The sequence below is a fragment of the Anthonomus grandis genome, chromosome 7, assembly GCF_022605725.1.
Source record: "Anthonomus grandis grandis chromosome 7, icAntGran1.3, whole genome shotgun sequence".
Classification (NCBI taxonomy): Eukaryota; Metazoa; Arthropoda; class Insecta; order Coleoptera; family Curculionidae; genus Anthonomus; species Anthonomus grandis.
In genome coordinates, this window is record NC_065552.1 from 23,488,505 (window position 1) to 23,508,816 (window position 20,312).

The following is a 20,312-nucleotide window of genomic DNA, read 5'->3' on the forward strand; positions in this document are numbered from 1 at the left end:
GGCACTTGGTTACTCGCAGACGGGACATTGAATAACGAGGTAAAGTGTCGCATTGAACAAGCCTTCCTTGGGAAGCGGCTTGCCTGTTCCGGATTTCACACTGACTTGCGGCTAAGAATCGTAAATTGTTATATTTAGCCGGTGCATCTTGCACTTTTATGGTATGAAATATTGGGCAGTGAAGATGAGGGCATTCTTCAGTGCCTTCTGGAGGCCTTTTAGATGTGGGTGTATCGCAGAATCCTTAAAATACCTTGGACTGTGAAACTGACAAATGAGGAAGTTCTTAGACCCGTTAACAAAGAACTCGAACTCTTCGAACTCGACTCGAAATCTTTAAGACATCATGCATTGTGAAAGATACCGTTTCTTGCAGTTGATGATCGAGGGCAAGATTAAGAGAAGAAGGGGACTTGATACATAATCTTAATTAGTAGTGACTAGTTTGCACTAACTGAGTTTCGGCAAAGTTATTTATCATAGAAGTATGTTGTTTGGTACCTAGGAAAAATAAATAATATTCACCTAGAAAAGCAAGAAGCAACCCACCATAAGCAGGATTGTTCCTAAGATGAAAGCCAAACCTATACATCAATTAAAATAATATTTATGATTACAAGCTTGCAACTTTCACTCTTCATCAGTAAAGAAGAAATAACAAAATAAATGTTGGCATACCTGTGCATTTGCTTGTTCTTGAAGCTTCTTAACCCTTTTTAAGACATCTAGAGGATTAATAACGGCCATTTTATAATACGGTACTGCTAGAGAAAAACTGTCTTCATTCTGGCATCTAAAACGTATAAGACACTTAACACTCTTCACGACTCATCAAATATGATTCTTTATTACGTCAAATAATGGTCTCCTAACAGCGCACATGATAACCGATAAGTTTCAACTAGCTCCTCGTTAGTCGATCGCTTTTCCATGATTAGTTTTACGCTACTGTCTTCCCCAAACGACCATTTTTTTAACATCAAACCCATTCTTAAAATCATGTGAGCCTCGCTCATGAGATGACAGTAGGTTTGGGCTGAGCTGAATCTATGCACGTTGGCAACAATGGATATGTCGTTAAACACTACTTTTGGTGTGGGTAGCTCTAGGGAGTAAAGGGTTATAAATGTGGCGGTTGAGCTGAAAAAAGGATATTTTTTATGTTTAAATTAAGTGTGTACTAAAAAAACTATTTTAAGGCTTGAACTACTGCGTTTTTAATAAGCACGTATACACAATGTCAAATTATGGAAAAGTAGCGCAATTTAAGTAGTTTAAGTTCTTTTAAATGCGTTTTTTAATAGATTGAAAAAATTTTGATACTGTCAATCATGCTTTTTAAAAATCTCAATATATTGAAAACTCATGTAACAATGTTATTGACTTTAGTGTCATATAATAATAAGACGTTTATTAGTTACCCAAAAAAAAGTTACAAAAATACTAATCAAAGTAAATAAATACAGTCAGGCAACTAAAAGGCCTTTTAATCAGATTTCCAGGAATCTTCTGAGGAAATGAGGACTCCCTGGGTTCTGTTGAGGTCTGCCAATATTAAAATATAAATTTAATAGTAAATGTAAAGTTAAGAAAGGAGAGGGGCAGGGATGTGGCATATTAGTATTAATATACCTTATATATGCGATAGTTTTGGTATAAAAAGAAAAATGCATATTTTTACACTGATATAGTTATAAACAAAAAACAATTTCATATTATTTTTAAAATATTTTTTCAGAGAACATTGGTTCATTTATTTAAAATTTGTTAATTAGATGTGCTATGGAATACGAAAACGACCTTTAAAAGTATTCTTTGTTATGTTGTGGAATTGTTAATTAACATTTCTACATTAACATTTTTACGCTCTATATTAATGTTATGCACTATCTGTTTGGTAACTAATTTTTTTTAATAGTGAAGAAATATGCCATACTTGCAGTGGAGTCGTAGGTTAAGGTAAAATGAAAATCCTGCAGTCTCCCTCCACTTATTTATTAAACATTTAGTTATTTAAAATTCCCGACATGTTTCGGACGCAGTGGTGTCCATCATTAGGGGATAAAAGGTTTAAAATTGGTATTAGATATACGCCCCAGGATTTGATTCCATGTCAAAAAACCCTCTATTTATTATTATTGTTTTTTTTATTTTATTATTATTATATATTTTAGAGGCCAAGAAGACAACTTTTCACCACTAGTCACCACAATTTCTATAAACCTTAACCTAATAGCGTCATTTAAATTTTTGAAGACAACCATCGATTGCATTACATATTTTATTGCATTTAAACGTTTTATGTAAATATAAATCCTTTTTTTTCAGCATAGCACCCACCTGTGACTGGAAAATTTCGTTCACGATGTTTGGTAAACCATTTGTACAGCAAATTTCCATCTGTACTGAGGTTTTCTATACATTTTAAATTGCAATATTTCATTTCATTAGGGCTTAAACTCTTTACAACTACTTTTAGATTTTTTTTCTTTATTTTTAATTGCACATATAGTTGATTTAGCTATTTGATATTTCTTTGCTAGAGCAGTAATACTCGTACCATCTTTGTTCTCTTTCAAAACTTTTAAAAACACTTCTTATTGATTTTAACTATTTTATAGGAACACTGCGCAAGACGCGACGCGACGCCCTCTCGCGTCTAAATCTTTACATAAACTAAGTGAAACAAACGTGCCAAACGATTATACCAAAATGTGCTAACAAGCCTAGACAAATCTACACAGGTTTACTAGAATTTCTTTAAAATTACAATATCAAAATATTTTTTGTTCACACTATCGAATTAACATAAGAAAATATTGGTGTTCATTTTTTTCATTTGGTGTCATATGAAAGCTGTAGAGTTTCTATAGCAAAGAGATCCTTATACCTTTCCTTGTAAATATAGCTGTTCCGAAGTTATTGAGCTGATTAAATTTCAATTGATTAAAGAAATGTTGCTATTATCAAAAGCTTTACAAAAACTTCGATATAATAATCGATTTAAAAAAAAAAACGATTTTATTGATTTTAGTGTCATATGAAAGCTGATGGATTTCTCTACCAAAAAAGTCCTTATAAACTTTCTTGTAAATAAAATTACCTGAGGGCTGTTTAATAAAGACTCAGACTCAGGCTATGAAAATTTTATTACAAAGAATTATACATCAACGCTTCTGTCACGTTCAAAGTAGTCACCATTCAAGGCGATACATTTATTCCAGCGCCGCTGCCACTCCAAAAACGCGTCCTCGAAGCTCTTCTTAGTCATGCGCTTAAAAATCGCCTCTAAAGCTTTAACAGCAGCATCTCCGGAGGGAAAACGCCTTCCTTCCAGGTCCTTTTTTGCAGTGGGATAAAGAAAAAAGTCGTTCGGTGCTAAATCAGGGCTATACGGAGGGTGCGGCACCACTGGAATGTTTTTCTTGACAAGAAATTCGGTCACGGTGTATGCGACGTGAGGCCGGGCATTATCTTGATGAACTTTCCATCTGCCAACAAAGTCAGGTCGCTTTTTGGGGATGTGATCCTTAATGAGCTGCTTCAATACGGATATGTAATACGTCGCATCAAAACCCTTCTTGGGTGGCAACCGACACTGATGAGTGTAGACCAGGCCGCGGTAGTCGAAAAACGTAATCACCATACTCTTTTTGGCGGACTTTACTGCTCGTCCTTTTTTCGGTGGTCCTTGTCCTTTTTTGATCCATTCAGAGCTTTGTTGTTTTGTAGCTGGGTCGTATGCATATATCCAACTTTCATCAGCTATAATAATCGTTTTCCACCAGTCATCACCTTCCGTACAAACGCATTGGGACCAGTATTCGCAAATTTCAACTCGGCGTTGTTTTTGCTCAGGCGTCAACAGACGTGGTATCCAGCGCGCGCACACACGCGAAACGTGTAAATGGTCATGTAATATTGTATGCACGCTTCCTAACGAAATGTCAAGTATAGCAGACAATTCTCGAACTGTGAGATGCGGGTCGGTAGCGATTAGACAGCCAGCTGTGTTTATCGTTTCTTTACGAAGCGCAGTAACAGGCGCTCCTGGACCGCCTTCCAGTTCACAGCTCTCTCTACCTTTTCGGAAGGCAGCGTGCCACTGTAAACACGTGGGTTTTTTCATGCAAGCTTCACCGTACACATTCTTCAACTCACGATATGTTTCGAGTGGTTTTTTGTTCGATTTCACCAAAAATTTAATCGTGTAACGTTGTTCTCGATATCCAGACATTGTAAATATTAGAGGCGACTTTCATACACGTCTTCTTCGCAATGTCACTACTTGAGCACTAATGATCAGATCGAAGAAATCTTGATACTGTCAAAGGCTTTACGAAAATCTCAATATATTAAAAACGATTTTATTGACTTGGGGGTCATATGAAAGCTGATCAGTCTCTTTACTAAAACAGTCCTTATAAGTTTCTTTGTAAATACATTCATTTTGAAGTTAATGAGTAGTTTTTCAACTAGATGAAGAAATATTGATACTATCAAAGGCTTTACAAAAATTTCAACACTTTAAATTTTTGGATTTTGCCAGGAATATTTGGAATTTTTTAAAAGGGATTCTAATATGCATTTAATTACAGAGCTCCGCTAATAACAGAATACAAGTTAATGATAATCACTAAAAGATTAAACATCGTATAATCGCTTTTAGATCAGCATCATTGACAAAGTGGCCATAAAGAAGTATCTTTTATGTTACTCTACCGCTTTAAATAATAAAGATAAAGATTATTTCAACAACGCCGAGATGACAATGGTCACCCTTGAATGTGGGAATATTACATTTAACTCACTTGGCTATAACATACACTACCGCTCAAAAGTATTTGCCCACATATGACTGTTTTAAAGTTATAACTAAAAATAATAAACCCATCAGTTATTCTTATGAAACGGTTTATTTATAACAAAATAAATATAAACAATACATTTTTCAATTAATTAAATTTAAGAAAATCACATTTTGGATTCATCTACATGTCCGCCTCGATTTTTAATAACAGCTTCACAGAGTTTCGGTAGTCTTCTAATTAATTTGTCCAAAGTTTCCTGAGGTATCTTGTGCCACTCTTCTTGGATGATCCTCCACAAGTCTTCTTTTGATGTGGGGCATGATTTTCGCACTTGTCTATCCAGTTCATCCCACAGTAATTCGATAGGATTGAGGTCCGGTGATTGTGGGGGTCATACCATAACTTTCAGAAGATGTTGCCTTTGTAATTGACCTAAATTTTGCTTGCACAGTTTCGACGTGTGCTTGGGGTCATTGTCATGTTGAAAGATGAAGTTTTCCCAATTATTCGAGTACCAGAAGGAAGTACATTGTCACTTAAAATTGTTTTGTAACCCTCTTTTCGAAGAATTCCCTCTATTCTAATTAGATCGCCCACTGCAGATCCTCCGAAACAACCCCACACCATCCCCGAACGAACCACCACTGTGTCTAACTGAGGCCACCGTACAGTTCTCGGCGACCCTTTCATTGGCATAACGGCGAACAAAAACTCGCCTCTTCGTTCCAAAAACCTCGAATTTCGACTCGTCACTCCAGAGAACTTTCTTCCAGTCATCAATGGTCCATTCTTTGTGTGATTGGGCCCACTCAAGTCTTTTCTTCTTATTAACATCCTTCAGTAACGGTTTTGATACAGCTAAACGTCCTTTAAGACCAGCATTATAAAGTCGCCGCTTTACTGTCGAAACACTGACCGCTTTTTTACACTCCTTGTTGATTTTTGTTGTGATTTCAGGGGCGGTAAGGCATCTATTGCGTTTGCTTGTAATTATAATATTTAAATCTTCCTTTGAACTTGTTGCCTTTGGCCTTCCCGATTGAGGTTTGTTGTTAATAGTCCCTTCTCTGGTGAATTTCCTAACATTATAATCGACAGTCCGCCTTGGAATTCCCAAATCCGTCAAAATTTGACGGTTAGTCTTTCCAGCCTTATGAAGTCCAATGAAAATACCTTTTGTTTCTACCGATAACTCTTTTGTTTTAGCCATTTTAAAGAATGTTGAAAAACCAGCAAAGAAACGGTGACAATCGTCAATAAGCAAGCGAAATTATTTACCAATGTTACACAAAATCAATTCTTGAAGACTAAACACCTTTAAATGTTTCAAATTTTATCGGAAACGAGCATAGATTAGTTTTTTAGAAGAAGTGCATATTTTCACTACATTGTTTGTTATTTGCAAGACTATTTTTAAATACTCAGTTTTTTTCAACGAACCATAGTTGATAGGTATGCTGTTTAAGCAAATATGCAATTTAAAAAAGAGATACAATCTAAATATAGGTATAAAGACAAGATTTTTGTATCTAATTTAAAATATTAAAAAGAATACATGGGGGGCAAATACTTATGAGTGGTAGTGTATATGTTTTTCCTCTCACATGAAATGCGTATCCTGTACATATGAATAAATCTTATAAGACAACAGAGATTTAATGGATATAAATTAAAAAATGATTCTGAAGTATAATAATATACACTATTAAACAAAAAAATGGGACTTACCTTCCACTACTGGTTCCACTGGAACTAACAGAGTGTGCAGGACTACTTTCCGAATTAGCCATCAAAATGAGAAAATTATCAGCTAACAATAACCGCTCTACTCCTAAAAACGGCCTTAGGCCCACCAAACATATGGAATCTTCTATAGAAGGAATAGCCTAGGGAAAACCGTATATTTTATTCCTCCTTAATACAATTTTTACACATTTACTAGCTTGTTAGAACTAATTAAGTAATTAAAGAGGATATTTTCCACTCACCACTTGTGAACTATCAATATTCTCAAAATTCCTACACAACTGATGTCCAATTCTCAAAGTATAAGATTCTAAGCCAGTCTCAGTTAGGGCATGTAAAAAGTAGTCCTCCATTATAATTTTAAAAACCGGCGCAGTAAATGGGTAGACAGCAATACAGTTATCTTTATCCAAAGATGTATCTAAAAAATAAATGTTTTATATTCAAAATAGTAAATAACTTAGAATGGAGTTAACCAACCATTATCACCAAAGAAATGCAGATATCCCTCCTGTTGTGTAGCAATCATACAAGCAACACTGTTAAGGCAGCTTCTGTAACTACTGCTCAGTCCGGCATCAATTGACTCATAACTTTTCTTGTTAAAATGATCGTCAATATAAAGAGGCTTTAGCGCTAAACTTTTAAACTCCTCCGATACTTGTTTTTGGTTGTTTTCAATTAAAATGGGGACAAGTTTAAGCTGGATTAGATCTTGAATTTTATAGTTTTGATTCTTTTTCTAAAAAAGTGAAAATTCTGTATTATAAATTTGGAATGTTGCTTATTATAATGGCTTGCCTCTAAACTTGAACTCGGTTTAATGATCGCTTTTAAATCCTTGTCTGTAAAAGTGAAAGGACTATGTTTGTGAATTAAGCTGTTTTCTTTTATAATGCTCGGTAAATTGACGGTTATTTTATCCCTTTTGTTTCTCTCTTCTTTTTTAAGTTGCTTGAAGTCTATAGGTTCATCAGAGGCATCTGGAAATACATACATTATGTTACATATCCTTGATGGTAGATAACTAAGCAAAAAATTCGACAAAAAAAATAAGTTTTTAAAATGTTTTACCGCACAAAGATCTATATGAAATAGTTCAATGTTCACCCGATTTCAAGGCATACGAGGTGGGGTTCAATGTGATAACCAGATCGTTATAAGGTATTTACTCACAGAGCCAGTTGGTGTGGTAGAGGAACTTTAAACAGATCAGGGGTATTTCGGACGCATTTGGACATTCCACTATAGAATTTGGCACTTGGTTGATTTAAATAAATGTTGCTGCCGCCAAACTATGAACTATTTAAAGTGCCTAATTATCAAGCGGAATGCTTAGGCGTTGCTGAAATCCAGAGTGGAATGTCACGTAATAATTATTTATAACAGATGGTGAATACTTAAGTACAATATTAAATCGGTGCCGAAATGCAGAGTGGAATGCTAAGATTAATGATATAGGTCTTGTATAGGCTATATACGAATATTTAAAAAAAATTAACCTATCAAAGTCCAAGTCAAAATAAGCTTCATTATCATAAGTATGGATCTGCTTGACAAATCCAATATAAATTACAGTAGTTCAAAACCTTACCTTAAATTATAATAGCACTAGTTACATAAAAGTGAACTTTATATATAGGTTATATATAAATAAAAAATATAAAACTGATAGACAAAAAATGAAATTTTGAAACGAATTGAAATATAACTATGGATTAAATTATAATACAAAAAAACAGAAATAAAAGTATGTGAATAATGGACATTACTTAATACCATACAACTACAAATAAAACTAATTAAAATGTTTAAAAAATATCATACTCGTAATAGAATTCATTCAAACTATAATAAGGTCTACCAGCTAATAATCCCCTACTATTAAATATTTTGAAGAACGGTACGCCACAGGAATCATTTGATGGTGACAATGAACATTTTTACCAATGATACAGGGTATAGGTAATTGCAGTTTAGAAGCATTTCGTATCATAACATCAGATAATGTCAGCCAACAATAACCGCTTCACTCCTAAGAAAGTCCACCAAAAATATGGAATCTTCGAAGAAGGAATAGTCTAGGGAAAACCGTATATTTTAATCCTTTGACGATATTTATGGATAATTGTAGCTGCTTCAACTGTAACTGCTGCTGCTCAAGAATAATAATAATAATAATAATAATAATAAACAGTTGGAAAATAATGAAAAATATAGTTTAAATAAAAAAAAACACAAAACAAACCTAAAAGAATCAATGAAAAGAAAAGAAAAAAAAGTAAAGTCACAGTCTCAAAAGTTATCCAAAAAATTAGAACAAATAACTATTAATATGACATAAAAACCCAATTATAAAAGTTTAACAAGATAATCACATATTCAACAAAATAAAATTAAATTAACTGCAATATACCTACTCACTATAACTTAGACACATGGGTCTTAATCCCAAGAGTAATGATCCACCAAGATATCGACAATCATATGAACCGGAGAGAAATTTATATGACACATGTGACAGATCCGATTAAATATAGCGCATATTGTATATAGCGGCGATTTCAACAGGATGTTAGTATGAGGCCTTGGCAGAAAGAATGTTAGGAGATGTCTAGCATTAAGCCTAGGCACCATGAAACGTACACCAGAAAGAAGTACAGGACTACTAATGAATCCATTCAGTAACTCATGCAGGAATTTTACAGAGAAGATCATTCTTCTAAGATGTAATGGATGTAGATTGAAACGTTCCAATATTTGCCGACGATCAACCCCTCTAACTGGATATATGCCATCCTGCCTGAAGGCCAAAAACAAATCTACGCTGAACAGATTCAAGAAGACCAACATGATTCTGATAGAGCGGGTTCCATATAATGCAGCCAAACTCCAGTTTTGATCTCACAAAGCAACAGAAAAGCAGTCTTAATGTAGATTCCAAAGTAAAACTCTGAGAACTTCTAATTATGAACCCAAGCCTTCTCAGGGCTGACTTGACTATGTTGTTGAAGTGTGGAACGAATGTAAATTCAGAGTCAAAGGTAATACCAAAATCAGTAATTTGCTCTAATCTACTCAAAATAGTATCATTAATAAAGTAATCAAAATTTAAGAGTGTTCTTGAACTAGAGTAACTGACCACACTACAATTAGCCGCATTCAAGTCTAACCTGTTAACAGCGCACCATACCTCCAATGTATTTAGGCAGTTCTGAAGAAAAACACAATCCTCCAAACCATATACATTTAAATATAGCTTCAAATCATCGGCAAAAGCCAGCCTATGACAAGTGAGTGACTCAATCAAGTCGTTTATAAAAAACTAAACAGGAGCGGACCCAGGTTCGAGCCCTGTGGCACACCCGACGTTACGTTATTAAAAGTTTTGATTTAAAGCCCTCATATTCGACATATTGAGATCTACCAATCAAGTAGGAATGAAATAAATTAAATAATCTCCCTGAGTTAATTTATGCAGCAAAATATAGTGATCTATCCGATCAAAAGCTTTTTGGAAGTCGGTATAAATAACATCGACTTGAGTATTAACATCAAGTGATTCACAGATGTGGCTAGACAGACAGGATAAGTTAGTAACACAAGATGGCCCGCTAAAAAATTCATGCTGGTCTACAGACACCGAGTTCTTTTGCTTGACTAAATAGCGACCGATTCAGGATAATTTTGAAAATTTTTGAGAAGTTACAGAGTAATGAGATTGGCCTGTAGTTCAAGATTTCATCGGAGTCCCCAGCTTTTAAAATAGGTATTATTTTAGCAGTCTTCCAAATTTGAGGAATCTGTTCTGTTGACAGGATTAAGTTGAAAATGTAGGTCAGCGGATGAGCCAGGACACCAATGCAATATTTAACCAAGAAGACCACCTTCTACACCAGATGTTAACTTATTCTTGAGTTTTTTACTAGCCAAAATAATCTGGGAAGCATCAACGTTGGAAATGTCAAAGTGGGGCACATTATAAGACGTCGATGAATGGTTAATGAAATTGATTGTATAAATGCCTCACCAAAGAACAGTGCAAAAGCATCAACTATGTCTTGTGGGTCTTTAATTACCACGTCATCGGGTAGCCTAATCATACCAGGAATCCTGATGCCAGCCTTCTTAGAACCAATAAATTTCCAAAACCTAGATGGATCCAAAGAAATATTCCTTTCGGTATTTGATATATACAACTTATATTCATTGCGTATTTGTAGTTTTATAAGGCGTCTAAGAGAATGGAATTTATTTTGAAAGAATGGAGAATTGTACATTTTAAAGTCCTTGAAAGCCTTTTCTTTCCTATAAATGTTCTTAATCAATTCTCGAGAATAATAATTTGGCAATCTTCTTTTACGTTGCTGCTTAAGAGGAATGTGTGCGGCAAATATGCCACTCAATATATCATACAGGGCTCCACATGCATCATTAACGTTAGAGGATAAATACACAGTAGACCAGTCAGCTTCAAGGATCGAGTCATAAAGGAGATAAAAGTTGGCCTTTCTAAAGTTAAAAGAATGAGATAAGTTTTTATTAAGCTGAAAATTATGGACACGTTGGCCTGAGACAGTAAAATCAATTTCCAGCGCAGGGTGATGCAAATCCTCCAGGACAAAAGGCACGTCTACGAGAAACAGTACAGGTGAAGTTAGATAAAACAAGATCCAATAGTTTGTTATTATAGTTTAAGATGTGATTATACTGAACAAGATTAAAAGTGTTAGCAAAATTATTCACAGCAATAGACTTTTGACTAACATCATTACCTGTAGGTGAAATAATAGAGAAATCAGACACGTTAAAATCGCCCACTATTATTACATTATGGTTAAGCATTGATATTAAGAGTGTAAACTGATCCAGAAATTGATCGAAAATTACAGATGTGATAGATGGTGGGATGTACAAAACAATCATGTAAGATATCTGTAACCTAATAGTAAATTTACAGCCAACAACTTCGATAGAGGGCGCAATACTGTTGCAAAAATCAGACAAACTAATTTTTTCAGACACAATGTTTTTAGAAACTCCACAGATAAATAATAAATAAGTCATTTAAGATTAAAATACTTTAAAACATTTCCAAACAGAGACCTACACTTCAAGATTTTTAAATGGAGAAGTATAAAGTAATTGTTTTATTTAGGTAACCCCAGAGGAAAAAGTCTAATGAGCTTTAATCGGGATATCACAGAGGCCACGGTTCTGGACCTCCATAGCCTATACAGCGATTGGGATATTCTCTATTTAAGTATTCTCAAGCAATTAAGATAAAGTGCGCTGGAGCACTATCGTGCATAAAATACATTTGATATCTTAGCTCAAGGGGAACTTATTCTAATAAAGCAGTTCCTCTTCGAGAAAATGCCGATAAACATCTCCAGTTAATCGCTCTCGCAAAAAAATGGACCAATCAAGTTATCTCCAATAATTCCCACCCATACATTAACTGAAGATAGTTGCTGGTGCCGACTTTCAATAATTCCATGCGGTTTTCGTATGCCCATATGTGATTATTGTGAAAATTTATAATTGCCTTTTTTGAAAAATTTGCTTCATCTGTGAATAGTATTCTTACCACGAACTGAGGATTTTCTCCTATTTTTTGTTGTAGCCATCGACAAAATGCAAGTCTTTGAGGAAAATCACTTGGTAAAAGTACTTGCACTCGCTGTAAATGGACTAATATTTATACTCTATTTCAGAAGTGTGTAGAGCAATAAAACCTCATTAGGTATGCAAAAGTGGTACCTGGTGATCCACCAATATTTTATGCCACTACCTTAGTTGGGTATTAGTTTCAATGTAAAATTCTTTCTTTTCGTTGATTGCAGGTAGTGCCACCCGGTTTTGGGTCAATTTATGAGTTTTGCCCATTGTTACCCACTGATAAACATTGAAAACGGTTCGCCAAAGGCGTGCAACTGGGACTTGTTTTTTACCTTATAATTAATGTACTTAAATGCTATTTTATTTTAGAAAGTTACTTTTGTTTAAATGGAATAATATATTTTTTTCACAAATTTATTGAACATAATATGTAGAGTAAAACAGTTGAAAATGTCACTTTTGGATCTGGCACTTTTTGAACAGTGTATAACAATTTTAAATTATAACAGATTGTAGTCTTCTTCGTCATCTGACGAACTGTCATCACCTCTTGACATTATAACTAAAGGATCGACTGTCTGATCGATGAGGTTGTCAAGATCCCACATTTTGTCCTCTTGCTTAATTACATGCTGGACTGCTTTTCGCCAATTCTCTGGTGTCGCTTCCGTAATGGCTTGATCAAACAGTAGCTTAACATCTTTCATTTTAAAAGTCGTGTTTTGTCTTGCTACAAATCCTTTTACCTGCGCCCATATCAGTTCTATAGGATTTAGTTCGCAATGATATGGCGGTAAGCGCAGTACAGTTATATTATATTTTTCGGCTATATCTTCCACGGCGTATTTCATGAAACGAGTTTTGTGTAAGTTTGCTATTGCCAGCAGTTCTTTTTTTATCAAATTTGCTTCAAACGCAATACCTTTTGCAGTCAGTCAATCGATAATTTCTTGCTTTCTCCAACTTGAAGTTGGCGTCTTCTCTATTACCGTGAATGATAGCTTGCGTTATCCATAACCACCACCGAATTAGCCGGAAGAAATTTTATCATTTCACCAAAATAGTCCTCGAAAACGTCTGAGTTCATGTCTTCATGGTAATCTCCTGTGCAAGTCGACTCAAAGGTTAGCAGACCTTCTTTTAAAAATCCCTCTTCGCTTCCAATATGTGTGAGTATAAGTCTTTTTCCTTTTCCCGAAGGTACTTTAATACCTGTAGACAGGCCTTCTATGAAAGCTTGGCGAGCACTGGTTATATTTTTGTCTTGCCACATTTTTTGGACTATATAACCTTCGTTAATCCACGTCTCATCAAGATAAAAAACTTTCTTTTGCTCCCTGCGGTACTGCTTGATACTTCTCAAGTATTGTCGTCTCCAACAAACAATTTCGTCGCTCTCCAGTAAAAGTGCTTTGCGGTTATGCTTTTCCCAGGCAAAATCCATATTTTTTAAAGTTTTCCATAAAAGTTTTCTACTTATCAACGGAATACTGCCATCTCGGCCAAGCTCCATTAAAATTTTGTCTAGGGTGGATATTTCCTTTTTAAAATAAAAAGAGTGAACTTTTCTTCGAATTATACATTTAGCATTTTCATCAAGGACTTTTGTAGGTCGTCCTGGCTTTTGCTTGGGAGATTCCACTTGACCTGCTACTTTTCTTTCCCGCAACAATTTGAAAATGGTGGACTTTCCAATTCCACTCATTCGAGAACATTTTTCAACAATTTCTTGCACAGTAAAACTAGGGTAATCGTGTTTTATGCAATCATGTACATTTAAAATAATAACTTTTTCACTCAGCGATAGTGGAGAATTTTTAGTACATCTTTTCGTTGGACTGAATACCTCCATTTTTTAAATATTGGGATAATAATATTGTGATTACACTACAGCGTAGCAGTGACTACTAACGTTTAAAATATGATTTAAAAGTATTTATAGTCTGTATATATTACCTGACCCCATTTTTGCATGTTACAAAGCGTTAAAAGATAGGTACCTATACAAAAGGATTAAAAGTATTTATTTAGTATTTAATCTCTTTCAAAATAAAGGCATTTAATCCGTGAAAATTAAATTCATAAATATTATAAGTACCTGCGCCTATGAACTACCACGAAATGTAGCCAAACAGAACGGAATTCCCCAGTTTATTGCTCTATACACTTCTGAAATAGAGTATAGTGTTGTAGCAGTCTTTCTTGTACTTGTCATAGGGTCCTCCTCAATTTAGGAATCTTTCTTCGTAGATACGCCTAGCTTTATTCTTTGTTAGTGTAATTCATTTTAAATTAAAATTTTAAAAACTGTCAAGTATAGAAAAGTCACTGGGAACTTCAGGTATAGGTCACCTACTAGCATTTAACAAACTTATATTTTATTAACTAGAAATGATAGAAAAATGAGACGATATCAAAACAAAAACTTGAAGGTAGAGTGTATTTAAATTTTTATTAACAATCGACTTTTTTTCTTACATTCTTTGTGACGTGCGAGCGATGCATAGATATGTTTTTCTTTGACAACAAAAATTAAATGATAGTTACTGTTTTCTTGAAGTTTACTTTTTATTTTTGTTTATTATTTTATTATTTTTGGCATTTTATAAACATTTTCAGACATAAGTTTTTTCGTAGAACGACTACTGTTGGAATTAAGTGAAATCCACAATTTTGGATAAATTGGAAAGTAGAGAGATTGGCTTATAGTTAGGAGAACCATCTTGGCCAATTATAAATATAGAGAAAAAATACCAGACTCCCAAGACATATTAATAGCTTGAGCCAAGATATTTGGAATGAGGTTAGACAAACCTGCACACACCTTTATAGATAGGCCACATAATCATCCAATGAATAGTCTTTTGTGAGGTCAAGTAAATTTATGATAACTATGTTTTATTTGTTTTTTTTTGTCTTTCTTTCTATTGTCTTTCTTCTTATTATGAATAGGGTTTTCTTTATGATTTGACTACCATTCTATCTTTTTTGTTCCACTCTAAAGAAAAAATGGTTTAATATAAACGAGGTTGTAGGGGCTGTTATGTAGGGTTTTTATTTACGTGAAAATTTTCTATACAGAGTGATACAAAATAGTATATCGATTTAAAAAAAATATGTTTAACTGTTTATGATTCAAAAACCATTAAAACAAATATGACACATAGGATATTTTAATTTTTCTGTAAATTTATGTAAAATATAAAAATTGAATATTATACAGGATATTCCCTAACCAAAAAAAAAACATTTTGTTTGTAGTGCTATTATGAATCGACCTGTATATAAAATTATTAGTTAAGAAAATTACATAATACCTCCTATAACTTCGTTTATATTAAACATTTTTTCCGTTAAAGAAAAGTGGTAAGCTAGTAAAATTATAAAGAAACATCCTGCACTATATAAAAATAGGTACTATTACGACCAAAAATGTTATTGTTTAAATAATTAAAGTAGGTGGATAAATCATTAATCATTATCCAGTAAAAGTGAATTTAAGAACCATTTATTATCTATGGATTAAAAACAAAACGTTGATATTAATAAGAAATCTCTATGTTTAGAGTTTCGATAAACAATTTTGTCGAAATTTAAAGAACCTGGTACCCATGTAACGAAATAGGGAAGGTTTTACATCAGGTTACTAAAAAAAATTAACATAAACAATTTAAATGTTATAATTAATATATATTTATTAGCCGCTTAAAATTAAAAATATCTGTGATAAAATAAACATAACAAAATTATTGAAAACAACGGACAATCATAACCTCAAAAATAACCCTTGACAAGAAATGTGTCCATTAGAAAGTTTATGTGAATTGGACCAGAAAATCATCCAGATTCCAATGTTTGAAGATCAAACAACACAAGTACTCTTTTGGAATATTTTTGCAGGTGTCTAAAGACCTGGATTATGCTGAATTCAATGTTATATAACTTAACGTAGACAACGCAGTTACTGTTGAGAGGCAACGAGAAAGGCAGAGGTCTCGAATAAAGGACGTCTAAGTGGGGAGTGTTTATTTTCTTTTTAAAAAATAAAAAAGTTAAAAAAAATTAATAAAAAACTTAAGTTATTGATATCTGTAACGTTGGTCGATTAGGGACTGCTCAATAAAGAAGAGAGGACAAAAGGGGCAACTAGGAGAACAGCGGCTTTCCAACAGAGGTCCAGTTTAAAGTCTTTTTTCATATTAATACAGTTGTTACACTAGACTTGTCAAAGAAAAAAAGGAAAGAAAAAATTGGCAATGATGCATAAATATCTACAATGCAATTACTTCTTCCATAAGGTTAGAATTTCAAGAAATGAAACACACTTATAAATAAAATGCAGACCAAGATTCGAAATCCAGTCACATTTGGAATATAGAATCAGATACCGAAAGACTCAGAATTTTGGGTACTTTTAGGCTAGCCTAGATCAGCAAGGGTTTCAAAAGGGTTGATGTTTGGAGAGTGAAAATTTTTATGAAATTGTTTGCTGTAACTAAAAATTACTTACACAAAAAACTAAAATCTTGCTCGGTATTTGCCCTATTCAGACCAGCATTTTCGTCCTCCTCCGTTGAATATAAAATCCTAAACATATGAGTGGTGTCTAATCCCATGGCCACAATATAATTCTCGCACATTTGTATCTCGAATGCCAAGAACGACAGTTCCACCATAAATGACATTTCTTCGAAATCAACAAACTTTAATCTGGAAATATCGTGGGTTTGTACGTGGAATTTGTAAATGTTTATAATCCGATTGGAAAGTATGGCTAGATTGCCGGAAACCTAAAAAGTATTAAACATTAATAAATAATAATAATTACCACAAAAATATTTACCTGGCAACAAGCTATAGCATTAGGGTTTCGCCTGACAGGTATCTCAATCATTTCTAAAGACCCTAACTCAGATTGATTGGTCGTAGGTGTGACCCGACCTGCAATTCTGGCTCTCATAGGCTGCACCTACACAAACATTTTGCTCTGACATTATGATAAACTATAAAGTTATCAATTTCATTGATATTGATTTTACATATATAAACAGATATCTATGCAATTTAGTTACCATTCCACATTCTGATGACCCTAAACTGATGTTACTCGAAGTCATTTTTGACTGCTGTAAAGTAGCCACACTGTCCCAGTTCACGTAAGCCCTGACAAAATTGGTTTCTCGATTTTGTCTATTGAATTTTGTTTCCAGAGAGGCCACATAGTCTCCTAGAAAACAAGTCTATATATATATACATACCATGATGCCATGAAAAATAATTTTTACCGTTTAGGCAGTGAACAATCTGTATAGCCTCATCAACAGTTGGAAAACTGAACTGTACTTCAGAATCATTCTTCAAATCTCGTACTTCTATGCAGTTGCTGGTTAGGGCCAGCAAAAGTCGGTCTGGAGGTGCCACTGTACATGCTGTAGGTTGTTCAACAGTTTGGACATTCTGACTGGCGAAGTGATGTACTGAGATTACTCTGACCATAGTTGTAATTATGTGATTTTACAAACTATCAACAAAGGAATAATTAAAATGAAGGAAGAGTCGTGTTTTTGCATTAGTATGACATTTTGACTAATATATCACAACACATGCAGTGTAACCAATGGTGATTTTTAAAAGTGTTCACATTTTAGCATAATCCTCTGAATACATACTTCATATTTCAATATATGTAAAGAACCATAATTATAGTTAAAAAGTTAGCCGGTTAGGAACCGAAATTGTAAGACTCGTTAAACAGGATTTTTATTTGTGTTATTAACCTGCTAAGTTGCTAAGTGTAACATCTTTGATATGCATCTCAGTTTTTATATAGATTTAGTAAGTATCAGTCTTGATACTTTCTGTCAGTAAAATCTACTATAAGATCTAAAAGAGACCAAATTTCTAATTCTGATGACATTTTTAATCCATATATTCAGCACAACTTAATAGTAAAGAAAATTTTAATGTGTATTTAGGTCCTTTAATGATCACAACCTACTCAATTAATAAAATGTATAAAAATATGGTTGCTAATATTTAGGATATACAGGTAATTTTTGTTGGATAGTTTATAACTCAAACATTTGTTGTACTCTCTGTTCTATATAATTTTTATTTGTAATACTCTTTGTTTTTACTTTGATACTCTCAAATGCACTATTATAATATTAAAACTATCTAATAAAAATATTTTATTTTTATTTATATACCTTAAAACTAATTCCATTGCACTGAATAGAAATATTCAAATTCTTTAATTGAAAATAATATAATGTTTTGTATTCACTAATATTCATGTAATAAAAAAGATAATCAAATCAAATGGTTTATTGTGTCACTACAAAAAAAATTTTTTACACTCGTCAAAATATATAAATCGAAAAATCTTACAGCTAAATATAAAACATTAATAGTAGATACTACACTCCACGTAATCCATTAAAATATGGAACAATATACTAAAATATTAAAAAAAAAACATTAACATTAAAATACAAATGAACGTAATACATTTTAACCCGGTTTTTCCCAAGTTTAAATAAATTAAAATTACCTGTTATGCCCGAGTTTTGCAAAACTTTTGAAAATTATATTTTTAGAAAAAAATCAAATTAACTAATTATATTTTTCTGTGAAAATTTGTTTTTTATTTCTAAACATTTTTTTTTTATTTTTTAAATTGATGTTCCATTTTTGGAACACTGGGAACACATGGGTGCATTGAAACCAACTTTAAAATGCTAATAGAGACTGCATTGAGGTGCCATGGCGGACGATTTAAACTGGAAATCAAGAAATTCTTGTACATTATAAAAAGGATTTTTCAATAGGACCCTTTTGATGTGGCATTTGAATTCTTTTCAATTTTTTTCCCTTACAGAACTAGGCAGCTTGTTAAGCAATTTAATACCAATAAAGTCAGGTCTACTCTGACACTTTCCCAAACGGCAAAACATAGGAACACAGCTAGCCTTGTTTCTGGTGTATGTCCTGATGTGTAACTATATTTCCGTTTTTCTTGATGTAAACAAGGTTTTCTAAGATGTATAGACAAGGGAGTGTCAATATTCATAACCGAGGGAAAGAGTTTCGGCAGTCCTCTCTATAGCCCAATCTACACAGAATCCTAATGGCCCTTCTCTGAAGACCAAAAACCCTCTGTGCGTGAGAGGATCCTCCCCATACAAGCACACCATAAGCCATAACGCTGTGGAAGATAGTGGAAAGTAGGAGATTTTCAGGGTATCAGCAGAAACACACCCACACAGATTACGCAAGAGAAAACCACTGCTGCCAAGAAGATAGTATAAAAAGCTACAAATAAGTAAAAAACTTAAATTTTAAACTAATTAGAGTCCACGATATCCAGATTGAAAAAGTGTAGTACAAAAAGTTGTAGAAAGCATATTCCTAATTAAAAAATTTGATACCAGCCTCTTAAATTGACTCACCCAAAGACATCTAACTGCAACAAGCAATCTGTTGAAATACTTCGAACCAAGGTAAAGACAATTGTCCTGTGTTCCTTTAAAGTGATAAAAATCTAAGCACAAGCTTGGTTTAAGCCTATTATTAAAAGGATGGATGTCAAACTAATAAAGAATCAGATTTTTCATGACATTTGAAAAGATTTTCCAATATGTAGGCGCAGAGAAATGTCAAAACTCCTACTTCTAATGAAAAGTTTTCTATAATCATCCCTACATTCCAATCCTCCGACAATTATTACAGCTTTCTCTGTAGCCTGCTGAGAGAGTCAGCATGATAAAATTGTGTGCATACAAGGACAGTATATAAGCATTTATTAATTTAGTTAATAAAACAACATTGTGATTTTTTCTTGATTTTATCAATTTCATTTTAAGGCCAGATACATCTCACATTATTGTAAATATTTTTAGATCCTCAATAATATCCTTTATTTGAAAAAACTTAGTTTTTTTTGTTGGTAAAGCATTTTTAAAAAATGTGAAGAACTATTTCTACAGTTTTTAGTGGATACAATATAATTTGACAGATGTATTGGTTCATTAGCTTTTAACCAATATTCTGTAATAGTAATAATGTTGGATACCGAAGATGGTCCAAAACAAGCTTTAGATCATTTGTTTTATATCTTATTGATTGTATATT

General features: G+C 33.3%; 1 protein-coding gene across 3 annotated transcripts in view; it reads right to left on the bottom strand.

The window, feature by feature from the left end:
- Nucleotides 1-20,312, bottom strand: part of LOC126738492 (uncharacterized) — a 40,865-nt gene that overhangs the window by 17,147 nt on the left and 3,406 nt on the right. For all 3 annotated transcript variants that reach the window (XM_050443856.1, XM_050443854.1, XM_050443855.1), the window contains exons 2-11: nucleotides 17,465-17,700; nucleotides 17,252-17,406; nucleotides 17,023-17,148; nucleotides 16,690-16,969; nucleotides 7,359-7,540; nucleotides 7,038-7,299; nucleotides 6,800-6,978; nucleotides 6,540-6,697; nucleotides 853-1,140; nucleotides 679-793 (exon numbers count right to left, since the gene is read on the bottom strand). In XM_050443856.1, the coding sequence (XP_050299813.1) occupies nucleotides 679-793; nucleotides 853-1,140; nucleotides 6,540-6,697; nucleotides 6,800-6,978; nucleotides 7,038-7,299; nucleotides 7,359-7,540; nucleotides 16,690-16,969; nucleotides 17,023-17,148; nucleotides 17,252-17,406; nucleotides 17,465-17,675 (1,956 nt within the window). In that variant the 5' untranslated portion in view covers nucleotides 17,676-17,700. The remainder of the gene's footprint in view (nucleotides 1-678; nucleotides 794-852; nucleotides 1,141-6,539; nucleotides 6,698-6,799; nucleotides 6,979-7,037; nucleotides 7,300-7,358; nucleotides 7,541-16,689; nucleotides 16,970-17,022; nucleotides 17,149-17,251; nucleotides 17,407-17,464; nucleotides 17,701-20,312) is intronic.